The following is a 27,687-nucleotide window of genomic DNA, read 5'->3' on the forward strand; positions in this document are numbered from 1 at the left end:
AGGGCTCGGACACTGGAGAGACTTCCGGGAACCGCCTCCCACCTCGTTAGCCACGCCTCCCGGTCGGGCAGCGGCTTCGCAGGATTCCCCCAGCCAGCGAGGCCCTCCCAGGCCCCGCCCCCCCGGGCTGCCCTGAGCGCCGCCTGATTGCGCTCGCAACCTCGCCGCACTAGCCCAGGCGGGGCGCCGAGAGAACGCAAAGTCCTGCTTAGACTGGAGGCCGAGGATCACCCTAGTCTAGGTCATGTCTGGCCGCCTCGCTCCGGAGGGAGACTGTTGCTCCCGGCGCTGTGGCGCGCAGGTAGGGGCGGGGCCGCGGCTGTCCGGCTCTTTGGAGGAGGCGAGGCGCTGCGGGGCGCGGGCGGGCGCGGGCGGGCGCGGGCGGGCGCGGGCGGGGGCGCGGGCGCGCTGGCGGGGCGGGCGCGCGGGGCGGGCGGGCGCGCGGGCGGGCGGTGGGGCGGGGCTTCTGTCAGGGCCCGTCGCGCGGCCGGCGGCGGGAGCTGGGGGCTGAACCCTGAAGAGGGGCGGGTAACGGAGTGAGGAGAGCGTTTGGGCGGCTGGAAGACAGTCACACACGGGTGTAGGCAGGCCCCCAGAGTAAACCTCGTTGAAATACCGGCATCGAAGTGACCCTTCATGATGGGACCCACGGATAAAGTAGGAGTCTCAACCCAGCCGTGAGCCTGACAGACGTGTTTTGGTTCCACGCGTGTTCATGAAAGATTTGAACCAACAGTTGGAAATCGGGACCGATTTCAGCTTCACTTAGAACTTGGCCAGTCGTGGCGGTGCGGGGCCTTGGCCATTGCGGTATCTGGATGGAGCTGAGTGGCGAGCACCACCCTCACCTGGGGCACGAGCTGCCCACCGCTCAGAGACTTGCACGTGCGCTGAGGTGCGCTGGGCCCCCGACCTCTGTGTCCGCTTGGTTTACACAAGTACATTTAATCGAATCGGAGCAGCAATAAGAGAAGTTTTACCCTTTCAGTGTAGTATTAGGGTCAGTGGAGACGATTGAGAGAGACGGTCTCCTTGGCCTTAAGGGAAGTTTTCAATTCTAAGTACTGAACTTAGCACGCACGTTTAGTGTTTCCTATGAACCTAGCATTGTAGGTTTTACACAGTGCAAGCTACATCTGGTTCCTTCTGTGTACTGGGGGATAGAAAATAGGTACAGAGACAAGGACAATATGACTGTGACATACTGTGATGAGAACATTTAGGATACTGTATGGTGCACAGACCTGAGTAGATTAAAGAACACCTCTGGAGAAAATGAGGCATCAACTAAGGCCTAAAGGAAGACATAGTCATATGAAATGCAAAGGAAAGGTTTCCAAGTAGAGAAATGGCATGTATAATTCTTAGTGACAGGGGTAGACTAAGTCTCCATTGTCAAGAGAACTTTGATGTTCCTCTCAAGAGAACGTAAAGTAGGGAGAAAGGACTTGGGAAGAGATAGACCGAAGAGGAACACCAGAACCAGACGTATATGGCCTGATAAGCCAATCTGAGAACACAGGCTTGTATACTAAGGGCAGTGAGATGCTCCAGAAGATGACTAAAGAAAGCACAAAATGCTGACTCGAGGTGAAGCTGAAGGGATGGGAGACAAAAGAGAAAGCTTGGCAAGGGATGGCAGTTTCACGAGTGTGGGATGTAGGCAGTGAAATCAAGGCAGTGTAGTTTGTTGATTGGATGTATTGTATATGAGGAAAGCAGGAACCAAGAGTGATTTCTAGGTTTCTGGTGGAGTAGCTAGGGCTTGGTGATCCCCAAGAAAGAACACAGCAGGGAGAAGTGGTTTGTGATGAGCCTTGCCTTTTTAGGTGCATGGCTCAGTGTGTGGTCTAATAAACTGGGCAGTTGCATTTATGATTCTCAAGCTCGGAGGAGAGAGCTTCATTAAAGAGTTGCAAGGTGGAGCAGGCAGCTGACACCACAGGTAAGATGCTGCTTGGGATGTCTGGGTTGGACACGCAGCTCCACTCCCAATGCCAGCTTCCTGCTAAGGTGCACTCTGAGAAGCAAGCAGGTGATGGCTCAAGGGATTGGGTCCCTGCTACCCATGTAGACAACCTGGCTTGATTTCTTGGTGTCTGGCCCAGTCTCAGCTGTTGTGGGCATTTGGGAAGTGGACCAACAGGTAGAATACACCCATGTGTGTGTGTCCGTGTGTGTGCACATGCACCTGCCATTCAAATAAATGTAAAAAAGAAAAAATACTTGGAAGACTTCACCAAAACCTTCCTTCTAAAAACCTTTGTGTTTATTGTTTTTCCTTTGATAAACATCCCCCTCTTAAACCATATTTAATTACTTTCCTTCTTCGGTAGTCCTTTCAGGAATGTTATTTTATCATCCTGTGCTCTGATTTCCCCGAGTGATTTGTGTTTCATCAACTTTCTTCCAGTACGCTATAAAGATTCTTCAGGCACTGGTGTATTATTTTCAGGTCAAATTGAGCTCATAACAGTAATCTGTAAACAGATTTCATGGTTCTGAAATTAAATCCCCAGGGATTTACTTCAGGCTCTTGAACTGAACTTTCTAACATCAACAAAAATCAAGAAGTATTTTCCTATAAGCGAACGTATGTACCCAGAAGCACATATTTACCCAGAAGCTGTATGTAACAAAATTCAGAGGCTGACAGCTGCAGGCAGGAGGAAGTCAGTGTTCTTGCCCTGGAGAAACTTGGTAACTGTTATGGCAAATGAGTAGCTGAAATCCAGTAGAGCAGCAATGGGCAGAACGGGCTGTGGGGATGTGGGCAGAAGATTAATTTTCTTAAGAGGACAGAGTACTGGTACTTCAAAGAGTTTGTGGGAAAATGGAATGAAAAGTTTATCTTGGTGTGAAAGAATTTTGAAATTGTACTTATAAGTAGTTTACAAGTAGAGGGGGAGAAGGCAGTTTCAGACAGGGATTTGTAGGTGGTTTTATGGAGAACTTGGCATTTTAGACGAGCCCCAATTTTGACATGGAGACCAAAATGAAGATACTTAGAGCCAGCATAGGCCCTGTCTTGAGAGGTAGCACTATGCAACTCTGGACTCTTTTTTGTTAGATGGGAGTATGGGCTCATTGTCTAGTTCTGCTTAATTATTTTTTTAAAGATTTATTTTATTTAGTTTGAAGTAGAGAGTGAGAGAGAGAGAGATCTTCCATATGCTGATTTACTCCCCAGATGGCTGCAAAGGCCAGTACTGGACCAGGCCAGAGCCAGGAGCTTCATCTGTGTCTTCCATGTGGGTGGCAGGGGCCCAAACACTTGGGCCTTCTTCTGCTGCTTTCCTAGGCCTTTAGCATGGAGCTGGATTGGATGCAAAGCAGACAGGAATTGAACCCGTGCCCCTATGGGATGCTGGCATTGCAGGTAGCAGCTTTACCTGCTGCACCACAACACCAGCCACTGTTCTGCTTTTTAAAGGGAAACTGAAAATTAGGGTTTTCTATGAAATCTCATGGTCTTAAAATCTGATTCTTTCTAAGCATTGTGACTTCCTGTGGGTCTGATTCAGTGCCTAAGATAGCAGTTTGGAACCTCTAATGTAGGACCTGTTTTCTGTAAGAGATCTGCTCATGTTTATGAGCAAAGGATTGTGACAGGTGTATCTATATTAAGAACCTATTTCCCAACCTTTAGGGAAGAAAAACTAGATAGGCTCTGTTTCTTTTTCTAGCCTGACTTTTCACAGTATCCTATTTTTTTAAATTTTTTTATTTTCAAAGCAGAGTTACAGAGAGAGAGGGAGAAGTAGAGTATGAGAAAGAGATCTTTCATCTGCTGGCTCCCTCCCCAAATGGCTGCAATGGCCAGAGCTGAATGAGGCTAAAGCTAGGAGATTCTGCAGGTCTCCCACATGAGTGGCAAGGGCCCAACCACTTGGGCCATCTCCCCCCGTTTTCCCAGGCACATTAGCAGGGAACTGGATCAGAAGTGGAGCAGCCAGGAATCGAACCAGTGCCGTTATGGAATAGCGACACTGCAGGCAGCAGCTTAACCCACTACACCACCAGCCCCAGTGTCCTATATGTTTTGACCCTGAATAAGTGTGTTCTTTGCTATTCTGACAACAGTGACCATCCAGTACATTGTCCTCTGTTTCCCTTGACTTCGTCAGTTCAAATCATCTTGACCCCTGGCCCTCTCACTCTTGGAATTCATTCCCATGGTCATTTCCCTCCCAGTGCAACCCTTGCCATTCACCATACACTTTCTAGAGCATGGGACTTTTCTTTTTAGCTCCTGTGTTCCCTCGGTGTGCCTTCCACCAGAGGCTCCTCCACACTGTGTTAATAATTGCCTTTCCTTGAATGCCTCCCACTGAGGCTGCTGAAAATTGTTCCCACTGAACCCAAGGACCATTCAACTATATTAGTTAGTGTCTTCACTAATAATGTTACTGCCACGCTAGTCCCTAAGTGACTATTCCAAAACATCACCAACTCACCTCACCTACTTCACCAGGTCTGTTTCACCAGGATGGCAAAGAACATGAAAGGTATTAGGGGTGAACTGGAATACTTTTCCCACCAACAGTACATTGAAAGGTTAAGGACTAAGGGTCTAGAATCAGACTGGACTCAAACCCTGACTCTGCCATTTAATACCTGCATAGCCTTGGATAGGTTACTTAATCTTTCTTGGCATAATAGAGTTGCTTTAAGGATGAAATCTGTATAAACCCCTTAGAATAGTGACTGGCACAAAGTAGGTACTCAATAAATGCTAGCAGTTCTTACTGTCTTATTATTACGTATTTGATTTATCTTTACTCTTCCTGCTGTCTAAGTAAACACTTCTCTGATATAATGCCAGCTTCTGTGCCTCCAATAAACTGTGAGGCCTTTTCAGTGTTGGCTCACATTCTCCTATAACCTTAATCTCTCCCTGTCCCCAATTTTTCCCTCCTAGCATATAACAGGAAACTACTGTTGTCAAGTAGATTTCTCTTCTTTTTCCCAGTCCAGTCCTTCACAGCAGCACTATTGAAAGGGTTGCTAGAGTTCTCGGCCTCCCAAGTTTCATTCACTTCTAAATGAGAATGCCTGAAGCCCACAGCAATTCAGCCTTTATACCCCATCTTTTGAAACAGTTGTTATGTAAGGTCCTGGTTGACCTCATTTGCAAATATACTTGGCCTAGCAAAATCCTTAGCCAGGATGAACCCTGCGACACCCCCCACCCCCACCCCACCTGCTTTGTCCCTACGCTGAGCAGCTGAATGTTGCTGGAGAATATTACACAGCTGTGCCCCTGGCCTCACTTCATGTGTGTGATTTCAACCCCAACTGGCACTAGACACTTCCAAACAGTGCTCCTGTGGTTCCCTAGTAGTTTGCCATCCTCCTCCCCAGGATGACTGTTCCTTTTATCCTCCTTTGGAGCTCCTATCCTGGCCCCACACTCTTACTCAGCTGATAGAAGTGATCAGATAAAGGAACTTCCTCATCTTCCCACCACAGAACCTACCACAGAGCTGGCGGACCAGGAGCCCAGCTGCTTCTAATGTCATCAAATGGAAGACGTTCAGTTCCTCCCACTTGTGCCCGCGATCTCCTGCCCTCTCACCTTCTCAAGTTACTGCTCTCCCTCTCCCAGGTTCTCGTACCATAAATCAGTAGCTTTCTGGGAAGCGTGTTCTCACCAGCGTGCCTTTCAAGGCTCTACAGATTCATCTCCACCTGCTCATGGCACTGCCCGGTGCTGCCCTCACCAGCTGTTCCTCTACCCATCAAGTACTTTCTCACTGCACGGCCTTCCTACTTGCTGTTCCCTCTACCTGGAGTGCTTGCCTCCTCCAGTACCACCTTGCATGTGCACACACCCTTCCTCACCATGCAGGGAGTTTGCACATTAAATGCCATCTACTCCGAGAGGCCTTCTTGATCACCGTAATCAAAGTAGATGGCCCCTGCCATTTTTTTCAGAGTCCCTGGTTTGTTTCCTTCTTACTGCTTGTTAGAATTTATGTATGTGTTCTCCTCTTTACCTTTAAACCCCGCCCTACCCAGAATATACATTTGTTTAGGGCAGGAACTTCATCTTGTTCCTGGCAGAATTCCCAGCACCTGGAACAGCACTCTGCACACCATAAGCCTGTAGTATTTGCGACAGCTTCCCAATGAAAGGCACTGTTCTGCGCTCAACTGCTCAGCCAGGCTTAGATACTTTCTTGTGTCTCCTTCAGTACCCTCACCCCACATCATTTCTCTTGAAATCTCTTCCAAACCCATCCCTATCATCACTCCCCTACTATGTCGTTTTTAAACTATTGCAGTAGCCTCCCTACTCATCATCCGGTCTTTCACTTTCTTTTTCACTACCATTCAGCCTCTACTCTCTATGGCCATTATAGAAATATTTGAAAAACAAATGGGATCATGTCATCTCATATTTAAAACTCCTCAAGGGCCTTCAGCCTGCTAGGAAATACAGCCCAAACCCTGTGCATGTAGCCTGAAAGATCCTTGGACTCTACCTCCCTCCCATCCATCAAAACCTAATTTATGACCACTTGCAGCTGCTGAGAATTCTGACAGAAATGCCTTCTCCTCTACACCTCCCCAGCTTCTTCCCAGCATCCTTTGTTAAGACTTAGCTCAGGGGCAGGTGTTTGGCACAGCCCGGAAGACATTACTTGGGATGCCTATATCACATTTGGAATGCCTGGGTTGAGTCCTGGCTGTGCTTCCAGTTCCAGCTTCCTACTAATCCGCACCATGGGAACCAGCCTGGATCCTGCCACACCCATGGATGACCCAGTTCCAGGCTTCCAGATTTGGGGCCTGCTGCAGCTGTTGAGGGCATTTTGGGCATGGAGCCATTCAGTAAAAGAACTCTGTTTCTCTGCCTTTGAAATAAAATGAAAATAAGTAATGAATAAAAATGTATTGAACAAGAAGAGCTCAGTCCTAGGAAGCTTTTCCCTAATTCCTGTTCTTTCCCATAATACCCTTGGCCGTCTTATATCATGGTATTTTGCTTTGTCATTTTATAACCGCTAATTTCTTTATTAGCTTGTGAGCTCTTCAGGATAAGGATTTTATCTCATGCATAATTGTTCCTTCAGGACTTATCACAGTGTTTAGCACTATTTCTGGCTCTAAGTAGGTATCTTAGTGATAATCAAGGCTGATTTCCTTGAAATAAGTAGAGTGAAAAATTGGAAAAATAAGAATAGAATCAAAAGCTTCTTAGATCCTAATGTTTCTGATATATACAAAATGCTTTTGTATGTTTGTCCCTCACTGTGAGATCTCTACTATGACTAATTGATAATAAATCTTTACATATATATTTCAAAGTTGTTATTCTATTTTTCAGTTTTATTTCATTTGTTTGAAAGGCAGATTTCGAGTGAGGGAGTGGGGGAGAGAGAGAAAGAGAGAGAGAGATTGAGATCTTCTATCTGCTAGTTCACTCCCCAAATGGCCTCAATGGCCAGGACTAGACCAGGCCAAAGTTAGGAGCCAGGAACTTCATCCTGGTCTCCCACCTGGATGCAGGGGCCCAAGCATTTGTGCCATTTTCCACTGCTTTCCCAGGCTCATTAGCAGGGAGCTGAATTGCAAATGGAGCAGCTGGGACCCAAACTAGTGCCCATGTGGGATGCTGCATTACAAGTGGTGGCTTAACCCACTAGGCTACGATGCCAGCCCCTACAATTATTATTCTTGAAAACCAGATCTTTCAATAATAAACAAGTCTTAGTACTGACCTTCAGGGGGAGAACTATATACTAACTAAACTTTTCCTTCTTAAAATCCTTGTTAAAATATATATTTCTGGGTTTTACTGCCTTATTCTGGACAGTTTAAGAGTCTGCATTTTCACCAAATATATTTCAGTGCCTGCAATTGTGATTTTGTGGGTCTGCATGATTGAATGAAAATTATTAGCAGCAGCTGCCTTATCATTGTTATCCTGCATCATGAAGCTGGCTAATTGCTATAATACCTCGTATTGGAAAAGACAGAAAGGAAAGGGGAGGCCCTGATAACAGACCATTTCCCGTAATGTTTGCAATTTGCTGTGCAAATTGATGGTTTTAAGGATTGGAAAACTGCAGGAGTCTTCCCATTAGCACTATTTTAGTACATAATTGAAGCATCATTTATATCTCAAAAAAAAAAAGGAAATGACAAATTATACAGGGCTTTGATAATTTTGGCTAGATTCTCTAAGGGAGATGTAAGAAGTATCAACATGGTTTTATTGTTATTAGTTTAGTTCAAGAATTTTTAACTCTTTAAAATGGAAAGGAAAGTAAAATTGACTGTGTCACACCTCATGCTGGGTGCTTTGCAATCTCTGTTCCTAATTTTATATTTTGAAGGCCAGTCTATCAGTTATCTTTCATAATACTTAACCTAAAATAAAATATAAATGGGGAGCGTTAGCAGTGTATTTGGGGAAACCCCTTAATTGCAAGTATCCAGTTAAGTAGCTGAGAACTCATTCTGTTCTCATTCACCCGTACCTGAAGGGTGTAGCACCTCGGGTCCTAAGTGTATGTGGAATTTTCTGTTAGGTGCGGCCACTTTGAGCAGCCCCTCAGTTTTACCTGTGTTTCTAGTGGCTTGTGTGGCTATACAGAATGAAGCTCCAGGTTCCCAGAGGCTTGCAGATACCTTTGGGAAAATTCTGGCTTTGGTGCTCACTTCCCTCCCAGGTGATCTCCCTCATTTTTCAATGGCCCTCGGGAAGCTTTACTTTCTTGCCAGCTCTGCAATCTATTTTGAAGTATTTTACAAAATAATGTATTGAGCATTTTTACTTGTTTTCAAGATAAGACTCCCTGTAACCTGATGTCCAAAATGAAAATCATTATAATCTTTACTGTTTTTATTTTATTTTCATTAATTTAGACTGTAAAAAAAAAAAAAAAAAAAAGCCAGGGAAAGTGTTGCTGTGTTTTTTTTTGTTTTGTTTTGTTTTGTTTTTTTTTACAGATAGAATTAGACAGTGAGGGAGAGAGAGACAGAGATAAAGGTCTTCCTTCCGTTGGTTCATCTCCTCAAATGGCCGATCCGAAGCCAGGAGCCAGGTGCTTCTTCCTGGTCTCCCATGCGGGTGCAGGGCCCAAGCACTTGGGCCATCCTCCACTGCCCTCCCGGGCCACAGCAGAGAGCTGGACTGGAAGAGGAGCAACCGGGGCTAGAACCCAGCACCCATATGAGATGCCAGCGCCACAGGAGGAGGATTAACCAAGTGAGCCATGGCACCGGCCCCGATGTGTTCTTTTTCTTAAGAGGTCATTGAACTTCTATAAAAAGAAGGCTTGATGTTTACCTCAGTGTATATACATGTGCTCCTCTAGATACACGTCTTCTTAGAAATGGGTCCAGCAAATAATTATGATTGCTTGAGTGTTTTTATTTCCCTGATGAGTATATGTGACCAAAAAAATCACTGTGGGAAAAAGTCAGGACATTTTTGGAATAAAAATAAAATTGAATCAACACACAGAGGATGTATCTATTGTAGTATCTCATGTCTATTGTGTCTTAATTAAGTAAGGTGTTTTACATAAAAGAATTTTCTGGGTAGACCAAAGTTTTTACCTTTCAGCTTTTGATTTTATTTTCTTTGAACTGTCCCATTATACTCTTCCATGATGCAGAGTCTGCCCTCCTCAACCCTGGGTCCCTCACTGCAGCTCCAACCACCTGTATTTAGGGAAATAAAATGTGTCTGTACTGAATAACTATATATCTTTTTTTCTTGTCATTATTCCCTAAACAGTTAGGTAGAACAACTTCTACATAACAGTAACACTTTGTTAGGTATAAATAATCCAGAGATGATTTAAATCTATGGTGGTTCATCTCAAATACCACATCATTTCATACAAGGGCCCTTAGCATCCAGAGCTTTTGGTGTCCACCAAGAGTCTTGGGACCAATCTTCTGCAGATCCCAAGGGAAACCATACTGGACGTTTCCCCACCTTGTCCTGAAGCTGATTCCGTCATGTTTTGTTCAATGAGTGGCTGTGCACTGAATAACTCCAGCTTGCCAAATAATGCAGTGGGTCCACCTTCCAAACATTAAAGCAAAATGTGGTTGTGCTGGGTTTCTCCCTCCCTGTACCTTTTCTGTGGGAGACTTCCTTAACCTTCCTTTAGCTGACTTTGGCTAAGATCAAGTGTAGTATCTGACTTCTTATTAGAAATGCCAGCTGGAATACTTGACAAAATAGTGTATATTTTAAATATCATTCTCTTCTTTTTAAGGACAAGGAACATCCAAGATACCTGATCCCAGAGCTCTGCAAACAGTTTTACCATTTGGGCTGGGTCACTGGGACTGGAGGAGGAATTAGCTTGAAGCTTGGGTAAGTTTCTGGCTGACGTCATTTCTGGGGATTCTCGATATGAGCAGAATACAGGGAGCCTCACATGTTCTGTACTGAGAACAACAGATTGTCAGTCTTACATGATACTAAATGTTTCAGAATAGACAAGTGTGTATTTGCAGAACTGAATGGAACCTGTATGTAAAAGTTGCAGATACAATGAATAACTGTGCATTTAAGAACCATACTCTAACCAGAATAATTTCTCCCTATCTTTGGAGTACCAAAGTTAAATTATGTGCTGCCACATTTGTTTATATGTGTGAAGTTATAAAAGATTCTCTCAGTAGACAGGACTTGTTTGTAAGGTTCAGATGCATATCTTAAAGTCACTTAAATACAAATTACTAACCATTAAGAATCCCAACAGTTATGTTGTATTGAGTCACAAGAAAGGCAATGTGCCTTTCTAAGCACATGCATTTTAACTGATGGCCATGGAACATGTTGGTCTATATTCATCAGAGGGTAAGAGGAAACAAAAAGTTAATGGCATTTGATTGTTCATTAGATTTATCCATCTTTCCTCTAAGAGGGCGAAGAAATAAGTAACTTACTAGTAATGAAAGTAGACACCATGGAATCTCATTTGCTCAAGTATTTCTGAAATAAGATTCATATTTTTCCTTCTGAAATGTCTTAGGAATATTATTTGCTAGAGGTTGGATATTAAACTGAGTGCTGTTGATTTATTTCTTTTTCCTGATTCACTTTCTTTAATAAAATGGGATTACTAAAATATTTATATGCAATTGACCATATAAGAGTCTAAGAATACTAGCTGATAGAATAAAAAAGGGAGAGAAGGATCCAACATGGGAAGCGGGATACACAGCAGACTCATAGAATGGCAGATGTCCTAAACAACACTCTGGCCTCAGAATCAGCCCTTAAGGCATTCAGATCTGGCTGAAGAGCCCATGAGAGTATTGTAGGCATGGAAAGCCAAGACACCATGGAAAAGAAAAAAAAGAAGAAGACCTAAATGAAAGATCTCTGCAAGTGAGATCCCAGTGGAAAGAACGGGGCCATCAAAGAAGGAGGTACCTTTCTCTGAAGGGAGGAGAGAACTTCCACTTTGACTATGACCCTATCGGAATAAGATCAAAGTCAGCGAACTCTAAAGGCTTCCATAGCCTTGGCAACTCATGACTAGAGCCTAGGGAGATTACTGACGCCATGAACAGGAGTGTCAAATTGTTAAGTCAGCAACAGGAGTCACTGTGTACTTACATCCCATGTGGGATCTGTCCTTAATGTGTTGTCTAATGTGCAGTGATGCTATAACTAGTACTGAAACAGTATTTTTACACTTTGTGTTTCTGTGTGGGTGCAAACTGATGAGATCTTTACTAATTATATACTGAATCAATCTTCTGTATATAAAGATAATTGGAAATGAAAAAAAAAACTGGTGTTAAATTTGAAATGGCATAGAAAATTAATTAATTTTTAAAAATATATTATGTAGGATCTCTGTCTTTAATGTGCTGTACACTGTGATTTAATGCTATAACTAGTACTCCAACAGTATTTTTTCACTTTGTGTTGCTATATGGGGGCAAACTGTTGAAATCTTTATTTAATATATACTAAACTGATCCTCTGTATATAAAGAGAATTGAAAATGAATCTTGATGTGAATGGAAGGGGAGAGGGAGCGGGAAAGGGGAGGGTGTCGGGTGGGAGGGAAGTTATGGGAGGGGGGAAGCCATTGTAATCCATAAGCTGTACTTTGGAAATTTATATTCATTAAATAAAAGTTTAATAAATGAAAAAAACAATGCTGCCAGGGAAGATGCAATTAAGGTGTAGAAGGTAAAATATAATCAGAGTATTTTCTTTTTTTTTTTTAAACTTTTATTTAGTAAATATAATTTTCCAAAGTACAGTTTATGGATTACAATGGCTTTTTCCCCCTCATAACTTCCCTCCCACTCGCACCCCTCCCTCTCCCATTCCATTCACATCAAGATTCATTTTCAATTATCTTTATATACAGAACATCGATTTAGTATGTATTAAGTAAAGATTTCAACAGTTTGCACCCACACAGAACATAAAGTGTAAAATACTGTTTGAGTACTGGTTATAGCATTAATTCACATTGGACACCACATTAAAGACAGAGATCCCACATGAGGAGTAAGTACACAGTGACTCCTGTTGTTGACTTAACAATTTGACACTCTTGTTTATGGCATCAGAAATATCCCTAGGCTGTAGTCATGAGTTTCCGAGGCTATGGAAACCTCTTGAGTTTGCTGACTTCAATCTTATTCCGATAGGGTCATAGTCAAAGTGGAAGTTCTCTCCTCCCTTCAGAGAAAGGTACCTCCTTCTTTGATGGCCCGTTATTTCTACTGGGATCTCACTCGCAGAGATATTTCATTTAGGGTTTTTTTTTTTTTTTTTTTTTTTTTTTTTTTTTTGCCAGAGTGTCTTGACATTCCATGCCTAAAATACTCTCAAAAGCTCTTCAGCCAGATTCAAATGCTTTAAGGGCTGATTCTGAGGCCAGAGTGCTATTTAGGACATCTGCCATTCTATGAGTCTGCTGTGTATCCCGCTTCCCATGTTGGATCCTTCTCTCCCTTTTTTATTCTATCAGCTAGTATTCACAGACACTAGTCTTGTTTGTGTGATCCCTTTGACTCTTAGACCTATCAGTGTGATCAATTGTGAACTGAAATTGTCACTTGGACTAGTGAGATGGCATTGGTACATGCAATCTTGATGGGATTGAATTGGAATCCCCTGGCACATTTCTAACTCCACCATTTGGGACAAGTCAGCTTGAGCATGTTCCAAACTGTACATCTCCTCCCTCTCTTATTCCCACTCTTATATTTAACAGGGATCACTTTTCAGTTAAATTTCAACATCTAAGAATAAATGTGTGTTAATTACAGAGTTCAACCAATAGTATTAACTAGAACAAAAAAATACTAAGAGGGATAAAGTATTAAATTGTACATCAACAGTCAGGACAAGGGCTGAACAAGTCACACTGTTTCTCATAGTGTCCCTTTCACTTCAACAGGTTTCCTTTTTTGTGGTTGGTTAGTTGTCACCGATCAGGGAGAACATATGATATTTGTCCCTTTGGGACTGGCTTAATTCACTCAGCATGATGTTTTCCAGATTCCTCCATTTTGTTGCAAATGATCGGATTTCATTGTTTTTGACTGCTGTATAGTATTCTATAGAGTACATGTCCCATAATTTCTTTATCCAGTCTCCTGTTGATGGGCATTTGGGTTGGTTCCAGGTCTTAGCTATTGTGAATTGAGCTGCAATAAACATTAATGTGCAGATGGCTTTTTTATTTGCCAAATTAATTTCCTTTGGGTAAATTCCAAGGAGTGGGATGGCTGGGTTGTATGGTAGGGTTATATTCAGGTTTCTGAGGAATCTCCAGACTGACTTCCATAGTGGCTTTACCAGTTTGCATTCCCACCAACAGTGGGTTAGTGTCCCTTTTTCCCCACATCCTCACCAGTATCTGTTGTTGGTAGATTTCTGAATGTGAGCCATTCTAACTGGGGTGAGGTGAAACCTCATTGTGGTTTTGATTTGCATTTCCATGATTGCTAGTGATCTTGCACATTTTTTCATGTGCTTGTTGGACATTTGGATTTCCTCTTTTGAAAAATGTCTACTGAGGTCCTTGGCCCATCTCTCAAGTGGGTTGATTGTTTTGTTGTTGTGGAGTTTCTTGATCTCATTGTAGATTCTGGTTATTAGTCCTTTATCTGAAGCATACTTTGCAAATATTTTTTCCCATTCTGTCAGTTGCCTCTTCACTTTCCTGACTGTTTCTTTTGAAGTACAGAAACTTCTCAATTTGATGCAATCCCAATAGTTAATTTTGGCTTTGACTGCCTGTGCCTCTGGGGTCTTTTCCAAGAAGTCTTTGCCAGTGCCGATATCTTGAGGATTTTTGCGTCTATGTTCATCAGGGATATTGGTCTGTAATTTTCTTTCAATGCTGCATCTTTTTCTGGCTTAGGGATTAAGGTGATGCTGACTTCATAGAAAGAATTTATGAGGATTCCATCTTTTTCGATTGTTCTGAATAGTTTGAGAAGAATTGGAGTTAGTTCTTTAAATGTCTGGTAGAATTCAGCAGTGAATCCATCTGGTCCTGGGCTTTTGTTTGTTGGGAGGGCCTTTATTACTGTTTCAATTTCTGTCTCAGTTATGGGTCTATTTAGGTATTCTATGTCTTCCTGGTTTAATTTAGGTAGGTTGCATGTGTCCAGGAATCTATCCATTTCTGATAGATTTCCCTGTTTGCTGGCATACAAGTCCTTGTAGTAATTTCTGATGATTCTTTCTATTTCTGTGGTGTCTGTTGTTACGTTTCCTTTTTCATCTCTGATTTTATTGATTTGGGTCTTTTCTTTTTTTAGTTAGTTGGGCCAACAGGGTGTCAATTTTGTTTATTTTTTCAAAAAACCAGCTCCTCGTTTGGTTGATTTTTTGTAATGTTTTTTGGATTCAATCCTGTTGATTTCTTCTCTGATTTTAATTATTTCTCTTCTCCTACTAGATTTGGGTCTGGTTTGCTGCAGTTTTGCTAGATCCTTGAGATGAATTGAAAGCTCATTTATTTGGTGCCTTTCCAATTTCTTGATGTAGCACCTATTGATATAAACTTTCCTCTCAACACTGCTTTTGCTGTATCCCATAAGTTTTGGTATGTTGTGGTGTTATCCTCATTTACTTCCAGAAAATTTTTGATTTCTCTTTTAATTTCTTCTATGACCCATTGTTCATTCAGGAGCATGTTGTTCAATCTCCATGTGTTTGCATATACTCTAGGGATTCCTGAGTTGCAAATTTCCAACTTCATTCCCCTATGGTCTGAGAAGCTGCATGGTATGATTCTAATTCTTTTGAGTTTGCTGAGACTTGCTTTATGGCCTTCTATGTGGCCAATCCTAGAGTAGGTTCCATGTACTGCTGAGAAGAATGTAAATTCTTTATGTGTAGGATGAAAAGTTCTGTAGATATCTGTTAGATCCATTTGGGCTATAGTGTCATTTAAATCTACTGTCTCCTTGTTGATCTTCTGTCCTGTTGATCTATTTCTGAGAGTGGAGTATTGAAGTCCCCCAGTACTATTTATTGGGGTCTATGTCTCCCTTTAAGTCCCTTAACAAATCTTTTAAGTAAACCAGTGCCCTGTAATTAGGTGCATATACGTTGATAATCGTTATATCTTCCTGTTGAATTGATTCCTTAATCATTATGTAGTGCCCCTCTTTGTCTCTCTTAACAGTTTTTGTGTTAAAGTTTATTTTGTCTGATATTACGATGGCTACACCTGCTCTTTTTCATTTCTGTTGGCATGGTATATCTTTTTCCAGCCTTTCACTTTCAGTCTGCATGCATCTTTGTTGGTTTCTTGTAAGCAGCAAAAAGATGGGTTTTGTTCCTTAACCCAGTCAGCCAATCTGTGTCTTTTAACTGGACAGTTGAGGCCATTAACTTTCAATGTGACTATTGATAAGTAGTAAATTTGCCCTGCCATTTGCCAAAGATATTTTCTAATATATGCTTTGAACTTCCTGTGATCTTTTGCTGTGAGGTTTCTTTCCTTTACCTTCTTTCATATTGATGACCATGTTTCTGTGTTTCTGTGTGTAACACATCTTTTTTTTTTTTAAAGTTTTTATTTAATGAATATAAATTTCCAAAGTACAGCTTATGGATTACAATGGCTTCCCCCACCATAACTTCTCTCCCACCCGCAACCCTCTCCTTTCTCGCTCTCTCTCCCCTTCCATTCACATCTAGATTCATTTTCAATTCTCTTTATATACAGAAAATCAGTTTAGTATATATAAAGTAAAGATTTCAACAGTTTACCCTCACATAGCAACACAAAGTGAAAAATACTGTTGGAGTACTAGTTATAACATTAAATCACAATGTACAGCACATTAATGACAGAGATCCTACATGATATTTTTTTAAAAAGTTGATTATGCCTTAACACATCTTTAAGCATCTTTTGCAGGGCTGGACGACTGGCGACAAATTCTTTCAATTTCTGTTTGCTATGAAAGATCTTTATTTCACCTTCATTCACAAATGAGAGCTTTGCAGGATATAATATTCTGGGCTGGCAGTTTTTCTCTCTTAGTACCTGGGCTATATCTTGCCATTCCCTTCTAGCCTGTGGGGTTTCTGATGAGAAGTCTGCTGTGAGTCTAATTGGAGATCCTCTGAGAGTAATCTGACTTTTCTCCCTTGCACATTTTAGAATCTTTTCTTTATGTTTCACTGTGGTGAGTTTGATTACAATGTGTCGTGGTGAGGATCTCTTTTGGTCATGTTTATTATGGGTTCTATGAGCTTCCTGTACTAGGATGTCTCTGTCCTTCTCCAAACCCGGGAAATTCTCTGCTAGTATCTCATTAAAAAGGCCTTCCAATCCTTTCTCTCTCTCCATGCCTTCAGGAACTTGTAGAACCCGAATGTTGGGTTTTTTAATAGTATCCTGTAGATTCCCAACAATATTTTTTAGATTTCTAATTTCCTCTTCTTTTCTTTGATTTGACTGTATACTTTCCTGTGCTCTGTCTTCTAAGTCTGATATTCTCTCTTCTGCTTCATTCATTCTGTTTTTAAGGCTCTCTAATGTATTTTTCATTTGATCTATTGAGTTCTTCATTTCATTTTGATTTCTCTTCACTATCACACTTTCCTGTTCTACTAGTTTCTGCGTTTCATTTTGATTCCTCCTTAAGATTTCATTTTCATGAGAGATTTTCTATCCTGTCCAGTAAGGATTTATGTAGCTCAAGCATTTGTTTTTGAAAACTTCTAAATGTTCTTATACATTTTTTGAAATCTGTATCTTGCATTTCTTCCATCTCATCATCTTCATAATCTTGGCTTGAGGTGTCTTGTTCATTCGGGGGCGTCATAATGTCTTCCTTGTTCTTGTTTCCTTGGTTTCTGCATTTGTTGCTTGGCATTGTGGAGATATCTTTGGATTCTTCTTCCCTCACTGTGGTGTTTTTTTTTTTTCTTGTTATACTATGACTGTATTAAGTGTACTGTCTGCTTTTGATGGAGCCTTAGAGGCTTGAGATGGGTGTGGCCACTGAGCTTTGTTTGGTTCCTCAGGGTTAAGGGTGTGCCAAAGGTGACACTCCCAACAAAAGGGTTTTTGTTAACACAAAATGATACCATTGCAATTTCATCTGCCTCAAATTACCAGATAACTCATGAAAGGAGGAGCCTTAGTCAACTATTAGCACAATTGTGGAGGTAAGGATTCACTTAAGTCTATTAAGATGGTGTTCTGAGTGGTGGACCCATCCATCCATCTGAGCCTCCTCCTCTCTCACCATCACCCCAGTCACTGGTGTGTCAGTTCAGCTTTGTGCAAAAATCTTTCATATGGGCCTTTTCATAGTAAACTCTATGATAACATTTATTGTTGTTTCACTTAATCCATTTATAAGTGGAATCACAGTAGTTGGGTTTCCTACTGGCATTATTTATTTAAAAAATCATATTCTAAATAATGCTTTTAGTTAACCACTTTTATTTACATGTGCAAAAATAGTTTGTGTATGTACAAAATGGAGATTTCTGCCAACCAGAACTAAAACATTTAAAATTGGCTCTTTTAAAAACAGGAAAGTTAAATATAGGAGAATGTAGAAGTCGAGGGAATTTTATTATGAAAAGATATAGAGGACCATGTTCTTTTTAGCAGAACTTTGCCAACCCATGCATTGTGGTTGTGTATGCACATTTGCACATCTTTTAAGATGGCTCTTGTAGCACTGCAACCCATTTATAGAAAAGTTGCCTTGCTTGTGTGAAAGGCCACCTCCTCAGTTAGATTCTTAATGGGCGAGGAGCTCCTCCTGGAGGTCAGAGATAGAAAGAGCCTGTTTTGAGTCTACTTGTCTTTGGCATATTGTTAAATTCCTGCCTTATAGAGTGAAATGGGCATTTTGTAGTAAAATATTGACTCTCATCCCTAACATTTAAATGATTTCAGACACCCACATCATTAACCTTGTCATTCTCATGTTGCTAGTGAAAGTTTGCTTTTCTTTGTCTGATGAATGAGGTAAGTAAGTTTGGAATGAAGTGCAAACCTAATAGATAATGACTGACAGTAAGCTCTTTGGGAATACAAATGTATTTACTGATTCCAAGGTTTGACTGATACCATTCCACCTCAGGTTACTGGTGTATGGTTCCAGAAGATGTATAATCAAAAAAACAACTACAGATACTCATAAGAGTTAAGTCAAAGGACCAAGAAAACATAGTAATGAGGGCAGTTCAAGGATCCTCAGCAGCTGGTGTGTTTAGTTGGGTCCCTACCACTCATATGCGGCATTAAGATTTAAATATTTTTTTTCAATATTTACTTACTTTCATTAGTGGAAAGGCAGAGCAACAGGGGTAGGGCTGGGGGGAGGGGAACGGTGGGGACAGAAACAGGAAGATCTTCCACTTACTGGTTCCTTTCCCACATGCCCACAACAGCCAGTGTGGGGCCAGGCCAAAACCAGGAGCCCCAAACTCCGTCTGGATCTCCCACCTGGGTGGAGGAGACTAACCACTTGAGCCATCATCTGCTGCTTCCCAGGGGTGCATTAGCAGGGAGCTGGATTACAAGTATGGCACAGCCGAGGCTCAGCCCTGCACTCCAGTATGGGATGCAGGTGTCTCAAGCAGTGGCTTAACCCACGGCAGGGCAATTTTCCCAGGAAGTTAATAAAAACAGAGGCAACTGGACATAGTATACATATTATAAACTTCGTTGCTCCCACACCATGAAAGAACAAGGAGGGAAGATAAATAAGTTCCAAAACTCAATACCTTGAAATTTAAACTGCTTTTTGTTTGTAGCTTATGGCACCAAGTAAATAGTTCACTTTAGTCTTTGGCATCGTTCCCTCCTGAAATAAAAGCTATTATGTCATCTTTGAGTTTTTATCCAGGTATTTCTGTCTTTGTAGGTGTATATGTGTTTTTTCTAAGAACTATTGAGCTAATCTCTTAATTACCCAAAGCTGATCAAAGTCTAAATTGATTTCCATCTTATAGGGCAGTAATAAAAGCAGACTTAACATACCAGATCACTTAAACAAGCAGAAGAAATATCCTTGGCTTGGCCACTTTGTAGCTAGGTTTTATTTACCAGTCGTTTTGCACTGTGATGGTTCACTTCCCAGGACAGCATCAATTTCTCTCCACACAAGAAGAGCCACATGTGGATGTGAGTGGACCGTGCACCATCCATGATGCTAGGGTTTCTTCCCTGTTACCCAGGACACAAGATCTGCATCACTGGTGTTTATGAAAGGCCCTTTAGAACAGCGTGCCCCCTCCCTGTTCCTGTAGCTCCAGAAGAGTGTCCCTCTGTGCTGTCTTCCGCAGCAGACTCTGAAACAACAGCCACGGCGTGAACAGTCAGCGCTGGCCTGCACTGACTGTGCACTGGGTTTCATTCACGTTGGCAGGCATTTGTTTTCTAGACTTTTCCAGTGCAGCCTTAAAGTTTCATTTCACCTGATATTGTTTGTCAGTTCCAAGACTATTGGCCACCTTTGACAGCTTAATCCGGGCAATTCACTATGTAACATTTGATAATTTGCTCGGTGCCCCTTGTGCCTCAGTGCAGAAGCCGGAACATGCAGATGCAGGCATTTCTTAGGGAAGTGTGTGAGTGCGGGGCAGCTCGCTCACACTCCCTGGCAGCAGCCGGACTCAGAAGGAAGCCAAAGCAACATTACTGAGGGTGGAGAGAATTTACAGAAAATTAGCTTCAAATAAAATTGGAGAATGCCTCGTGATAAGTGATAGGGTGTGGCATCTCTCTCAGCACAACATCCAGTAATGAGATTTTTTGCACATAGCCATTCTTCTATTTTCAACTTTCTGCCATCGTTTTAACTTTATTACTAAATATTCTCCCAGATACACGTGCTTTTGAAATAAGAAAGATATGGTTCTGTTCCAAACGCTGGGTTCCACCCAGCGTCAATGCTGTGATTTAACAAACCGTCCAGCAGAGGTCCCTGAACTTCAGGGTTTGTAATGAGCATTTCAAATAATAGAATGAAACCTGCTTGTTTGCCTGATAGAAATCTACTCCTGTTGAACTTGTTTTCCCCTGGTTGGGTTTTAGAATGATTGTATTTCACATATAGCAGTATAAACCCTGCTTACTCACACCTTGAGATACAAAAGAAGTTTTCAGATTTTTGTTTCCCCTAGCTAGACAAAAGCCTAGTTACCAGTGATTTTTGCACCATGGAAAGATATAAATAGGGGTGGGGCTTGTGCCACAGTGGGTTAAGCCACCCCTTGGGACACCCACATTTTAAATTAGTGTACCAGTTCAAGTCCTGGCTACTCTGCTACCATTCAGCTCCATTCTAATGCATCTGGGAAGGCAGCTGACGCTGGCCCAAGGACCTGGGACCCTGCCACCCACATGGGAAATCCTGATAGTTTTCCAGGCTGTTGTAAACATTTGGAGAGTGAACCAATGGGTAGAAGATAGCTCTCTTTGTTTGTCTCCCTCTCTGTCACTCTGCCTTTCAAGTAAATAAAGTCTTTCTAAAGAAGAAATAAATAGATGTGAAAATGTAGAAAAGTAACTGCCACCAGCCTTGTAAAGTCATTGCAGTAGCTGGTATTCTTTTTATTGGTATGACTTGCTTTATAAAGAATGTTAGTGATTGATCTGCAAGGAAATACTTTTCTTTATGCAAAAGCAGAAAATGAGTTCAGTGAATCCCAATTCCTGTATTTTGTGTTTCCAGCAATGAGATCTACATCGCTCCTTCAGGAGTGCAAAAAGAACGAATCCAGGTATGGCAAAGGGAGCCTTCCTAAACCCAATGCCTTTTGTTTTGTTTGTTTGCTGTTGTTTTATGAAATGGAATTACTTTTAAAATAAAATGATGTTTTAAAGGGTGATTATGTTGTGATAATTCAAATAACTGATCAGCAAGCATTTGTTGAACAACGATTAAATGGTCTTTTAAAGTGGTACGGGTTTTGAAATCTCATTCAGCCCTTAGGGGGCAAAAGAGGGTAGCACAATCTCAAGTGGACAGGAAAAGGGATCCTAGGATCGCAGGTAGAAGACCTGTCTATCAGGCTAGTGAGAGAATCATTTCAGTGGTCTTAGACCAAATGGATTCAAATTCAATATCAGCAAAGCTATTCCAATTTGAAGTGATTAAACTTTACTTCAAAATTTTGGGAAATCCCATTCGGTATTAATACTGGGATATTAGTCAAAATTTAATTAAAATAAGCATATATGTAGTTCCTAATTTCATAGCAAGAGAAAAGCTGCTTCATTGATCAAATGTTTATATTTTAATTTGTAATAAGCCCTGGCAAATGGAAACTGTAAGCCAGAGATACACACACATTACCGTAATTCCTTAAACGTGAAAAATAATATGCCTTATTGAGCTGAACCTTTCAGAGTACCAGTTAAGAAGATAAGAAAATTTTACGCTGAAGTCTTTCTCTAATTTTATGAAAGGTACTTCAGATAGTTGCAGAATTGCAGGGCAGAGTTGAGAAGCTAAATTGGTGAACGATGGCAACATCACTGCATATGTGTTAATTTTCCATGTCAATGTTTCTTTAAATTCTAAAGGAATATGGTTTTTTAAGCCATGAATGTTTTTGCTAGTAGAGAAGATTTTTTATTTCTAAAACTTTTTAGAGAAAAACTATAATTATGTAACTATTTAAAATGTGAGATACATATATACAAATATTAGCACTCAAGTTCTTTAAAAAGTTCATGGAAAATGTATAATATAAAAAAAAAAGCTGTGCATGATGTCACAGTTTTTTGCACCAAAAATAAATGTATCCTTTAATTCTATTTTTCCATGAAATTTTTGAAGTGTGTAAGTGTGCGTGTGCTTTAGAAAAGGGGTATTTCTGAATGATACTGTATAAACCTCTTTCCCTCCTCCTCCCTCTCATGAATAGCCTGAAGACATGTTTGTTTGTGATCTAAATGAACAGGACATCAGTGGCCCTCCACCGTCTAAGAAACTAAAGAAAAGCCAGTGTACGCCTCTTTTCATGAACGCTTACACAATGAGAGGTATGCAGAAAACACCTGCGACAGAAGGAATGTTTACAGAGTAGGCCCCCCTCAATAACAATAATTATGACTTAAATTAATAGCTCTTGAATACTTGCCCTGTAGAACTTGAAATGTGTTAACTCATTCAGTTCTCACATCAGCCTGTGAGAAAGTCCATTTTTATTCCATTTTATTTGCTACCCACTGCCAATTTACTCCATGCCACAGAAAATCAGCCCACGACCATATGTGAATATATATATTTAACGTATACATATATATGCATATGTATTGTTGCTTAAAGTTCAGCTTTGACTCTGTTGAGCACGTGACCTTTTCTTCCTCCTTCAGGGGCAGGTGCGGTGATTCATACCCACTCTAAAGCTGCTGTCATGGCCACCCTTCTCTTTCCAGGACGGGAATTTAAAATTACACATCAAGAGATGATAAAAGGAATAAAGAAATGCACCTCAGGAGGGTATTATAGGTATTGTGTGTGTGTCTTAAATAATTTGAGGGGTGGGCATTTAGCCTAGTAGTTGACACTAGTTAGGTCGCCCATGTCTTACATCTGAGTACCTGAGTTTGATGCCCAGCTCCAGAGGCTCCATTCTAACTTCCTGCTTTTGTGGGTCCTGGGAGGCAGCACATGAGGGCTCAAATAATTGGATCTCTGCTACCCATCTAGGAGTTCTGGATTGAGTTCCTGGCTCCCAGCTTCAGGCAGCCCAGCCCAGCCCAGCCCAGCCCAACTATTATAGGCATTAAGGATTCAGGGAGTGAACCAACAAATGGGTGTTTCTCTCCCTCTCTCCCTCTCTCTCTCTCTCTCTCTCTCTCTCTCTCTCTCTCTCTCTCTGTGTGTGTGTGTGTGTGTCTTTCTGCCTCTCGAATAAATAGTTTAAAAAACATTTTCCCTTCATTTTCACAAATAGGATTCCCATCTTTTTAAGCATATGTAATGAAATGTAGGGTGTGTTAAGTAGTATCCCACTTAATGTTATACTTCCAGATCTATTTTTAGTCACACACGCCAGATGTCTTCCCTCCTCCCCCACCTCTGCCCCAGCCATGGCAACTTCTTAACAACATGAATAATGAGATGTTCATTAAAGTAAAACAGAAACAACTGAGCTATTTCTGTACAGATAGGGAGATTATACCTCCATACAGAGGCACCCAAGGAGCAACGTATCCCACCCTCCACATTACCCTAGGAGTTTTGGGCCATGAGGAAAGTTGATACTTCATGTTGATTTAATTTAGTGTTTGTGATATATGTTCATATTGGTAAATGTTTTCTAGTCATTTTAATTAAGCAGATTTCTGTGCTTTTAGAATTTGGGGGTTCGAAGGAGGCATGGATAGTAAATGTTGAACAGTGACCTTCTAGATAAGTTTAAATCTACCAACCCACAAAAAAGTAGGAGTCATTCACAAATCTAGAATATAATGGCATGAAAAAACATGTTGCTTGTGCTCAGGTACAAGCTAAGCCCTGCCTTTGACTTTTATTAGCTTTCTTCTCCGTGAGCCTTCACCCTTCATAATTTCCTAAAGGACCTGATTCTGCCTTGCCTTGTTTAGAGGAAAACAGTGCCAGTTTTACAAAAGTGTTCTTTACAGCAATATCAAGTTCTTACTGCCTGTAGCAGAATGTACATGTTTAAACTAGTGTGCTGAGAAGTAATTTGATTTGACTTCAGTTAATATTTATTGTGTGCCTAAAGCATTCCCCAACACTGTGAAACAACAAAAGTTAAATATTTAAATGATAAAACATGTACACAATGAGCAAATTACAGCCCACGTTGCCTTTTCCAGATCCAGGTCTTGAAGGACAGACAGTATCGGTTTCATAAGCATCTGATTGCCTTGGTGAAGAAGTAAAAATCAGGTGGAAGAATGTTCTAAGTCCATCTTTTAAAAAATAAATTAATTAAAGGACTCCTTTAAAATACTCAGTTCTTAGCAGGGGAGGTGAGCGTGTGTAAATGTAACTGTCCTCCCTTTGGGGAGAACACGCTTGTTCCAGGGTAAAAGAACAATGTTTGATGGTCAAGGGACTGCCTTGGCTCTCTTTCTCATGTGACTTGTTCAGGAGTGTCTGTCTGTAAAATGGCAAGATTGACTTCAGTTGAATTTTCATGTCTTACTTTGCTGTGAAATTATTGAGTACCTGGAAATATTTCAGTATATAATAGAAAAAAAATGATAAATTTGAGGTTCTTCTGTCCAGTATTAAGAAATATGGGAGGCTAGTGATCTGTTTCTTCCATATTTAAGGATAATTTATAATTATGTCTGTTTTCCTTAAGTTGAAATACTGGGCAAGTCCGCACTGTTTAATGATAGTAGTTGGCCGTGTTATCACATGACAACTACTTAGTCTATGTGTGCTGTAAAGTAATAAGATCTGATGCTTGTTCAGGTACAGCTTGTTGTTGTTAGGTTTAAGCACTATAGAGATAGTGAAAAAGTAAATGTTATATTTAATAAGGCCAGAGAAATTCATATAAAAAAGAAAACTCTGAGTTTTTATTGGTTATAAATGACCCTCATGGAAATAAAAGAAGTGCTAATGCTACAGATTTGAGAATATATTATATTACTTCTAGTAGTTATCTCTAGAAAGTTCTTGCTGTCCTAGTGCCACACACCACACCTGTATTATTGATTTGCCTATCTGAGACACCTTGAGGTCCTGCAGAGATGAAATACAATAATTTTGAATTGTTGGGAAATTCCTACTTAATCAGTTGTTCAATTTTTAATCCTTTCTATGCTTCTGATTCTGAGATTTATCATTTCCCATCTCCTGCTTAAAAAATAGTTTGATTATCTGCTTCAAGGAAATACTTGTATGATCTTGACAGTTTCTTTGTTAGGTTTTGGTACACTGTACAGATTTCTGCCATTTATACTTGGGATTAGAACAATGCCTGCCAACTTCTCAAGGTCTCTTTGATAGAAATGTTTATGCAAGATGAAAGGAATAACATGCAACATCTTGTTTATGATTTGGAATGGCTCTCTAGATGCAGAGTGTCTGACTAGTTACTTGAAACAGTTACAAATTGTATACATGGGAATACCTTTATTTGTTTTAAAGAGAAAAAATGACTTGTTTTGTCCTACAGATATGATGATATGTTAGTGGTACCCATTATTGAAAATACACCTGAGGAGAAAGACCTTAAAGAACGAATGGCTCAAGCGATGAATGAATACCCAGACTCCTGCGCAGTGCTGGTCCGACGCCATGGAGTGTATGTGTGGGGAGAAACGTGGGAGAAGGCTAAAACCATGTAAGTGTCAATCAGAGAATGCTTGGGACAAGTCACCACACTCTCAGTGTGAAGGGAATGAAATACATTTTATGATTTTTAAATGAAGCATCATTTTTGTGTGTATGTAATTGGTTCAAATGGCTTATTATTATTATTCTTAGATGCTTGGTTTTTATTGTGTGTTCACTCAGTACAAAGTGTTTATTGGATGAGCTATTCTTTGGCAAGGCTTTGCATGTTTTAATACAAAGAGGAAGGAAACATGGACACCAAGTCTTATTTGACAGAGTGGCACATAGTGAAAATTATAAATTTATATATAAGTAGTATATTTTAAACCCTCTTATTTTCTAAGAAATACATATAATGTGATTGTATGATTCTTTTCTGTGTTATAAAAATGTTAAGGGAAAAAATAAGAAAATTTTGGCCTGGAATTGAGAGAAAAAATGTACAGGTACTAGAAACAAAGCAGGGTTAACTGGAGAGAGAGGCGAAGTCTGGTTGTTTTCGATTGGACACCTCTGTTTCAGTAAACACCTTTTTCCTTTACAGGTGTGAGTGTTATGACTATTTGTTTGATATTGCCGTATCAATGAAGAAAGTGGGACTTGATCCTACACAGCTCCCAGCTGGTGAAAATGGAATTGTATAAGCCAAATGGCAGCTTCATCATACACAGAGATAAGATTAAACTTAATTATTACTTAATGAAATGACTATTTTTTTAAAGAATTGAAAATTTCGATAATGTTATTAGTTTGTCCCTGAATCGTGCACTTGTCATCCTGAATTTCTTCTGACATTGAATGGTGTTTGTTTATATACTTGCATTTTTAAGTGACAGAGTAATGGAATAAAAATTTTATACTCAATGTTGTTTATGTTTATGTTTATTTTTATTTTTTTTTATTAAACTTTTATTTAATGAATATAAATTTCCAAAGTACAGCTTATGGGTTACAATGGCTTTGTTTATGTTTATTTTTAAATCCTTAATCCTTAATGGTGAAATAGTCACGTTTAAACTACTTTTTTATATATATACATCCTCGGAGAACGCTTCTCAAACTTTTTTTTTTTTTTTTTTTTTTTGCTTAATCCAGGTTTTGATTTATACATGACTCATTGTTCTTACTACGGTATCTTCATGTTATATAGGTATAATTAAACATATCCTTAGTTTTTCCTCATTCTTTTTTTCTTTTAGAAGTATGTTCAAAATCAGATACAGAGGTGGAGAATGGGTTTATGTCTGAATCTGGTTTATATATGCCTTAAACAGAAAAACAGAATATAGATGTAAGCCAGGATATGTAAGCACAGGTGGTGAAACATCAGGATCAATTACATGCGTGCAGAGTGGATGGTCCCATCAACCCACATGCATTAGTGAGTAATGCATACATTCATATCCCATTATCCTGGTGATGTACAAAAAGTTACTTTATTTTTAAATTTTTTAAAACTTTTTAAAAATGATTTTATCTATTTGAGAGGCAGAGACAGAGACAAAGGTCTTCTATCTGCTGATTCACTCCCCAAATGGCCAGGATGGCCAGAGCTGAGCTGATCTGAAGCCTGGAACCAGGAGCTTCTTTAAGGTCTAGCCATTCAGGTGCGTGGGCTCAAGCACTTGGGCCATCTTCCACTGCTTTCCCAGATCATAAGCATTGGGCTGAATATGAAGAGCAGCCAGGACACGAACTGGTGTCCATATGAGTTGCTGCCTACTATACCACAGTGCTAGCCCAAGCCATTTGCTTTTTTTTTTTTTTTTTAAGAAACCTTTTATTCAGTGAATACAAATTTCACAAGTACAACTTTAGAAATATAGAGATTCTTCCCACCATACCCACCCTCCCTCCCCTACTTCCTCCTCACTCTCCCATTCCCAGTCCCTTTCTCCATTAAGA

The 27,687-nt window shown here is 40.5% G+C and overlaps 1 protein-coding gene across 1 annotated transcript; it reads left to right on the plus strand.

The window, feature by feature from the left end:
- Positions 1–121: 121 nt before the first annotated feature.
- Positions 122–26,646, plus strand: APIP (APAF1 interacting protein). The gene is made up of 7 exons (XM_062196315.1): positions 122–301; positions 10,245–10,345; positions 21,184–21,232; positions 22,382–22,499; positions 22,833–22,968; positions 25,622–25,789; positions 26,327–26,646. Exons 1-7 carry the CDS (start codon positions 245–247, stop codon positions 26,424–26,426), a joined length of 729 nt encoding a protein of 242 aa, XP_062052299.1. The 5' UTR covers positions 122–244; the 3' UTR covers positions 26,427–26,646.
- Positions 26,647–27,687: the final 1,041 nt, after the last annotated feature.

The sequence above is a fragment of the Lepus europaeus genome, chromosome 7, assembly GCF_033115175.1.
Source record: "Lepus europaeus isolate LE1 chromosome 7, mLepTim1.pri, whole genome shotgun sequence".
NCBI classification, from domain to species: Eukaryota; Metazoa; Chordata; class Mammalia; order Lagomorpha; family Leporidae; genus Lepus; species Lepus europaeus.

Coding starts and splice junctions, on each gene's coding strand:
- APIP (XM_062196315.1), top strand. CDS start 245: ATGTCTGGCCGCCTCGCTCCGGAGGGAGACTGTTGCTCCCGGCGCTGT. Junction 22,500..22,832: donor GAACGCTTACACAATGAGAG/GTATGCAGAAAA, acceptor TTCCTCCTTCAG/GGGCAGGTGCGGTGATTCAT. Junction 25,790..26,326: donor TGGGAGAAGGCTAAAACCAT/GTAAGTGTCAAT, acceptor TTTCCTTTACAG/GTGTGAGTGTTATGACTATT.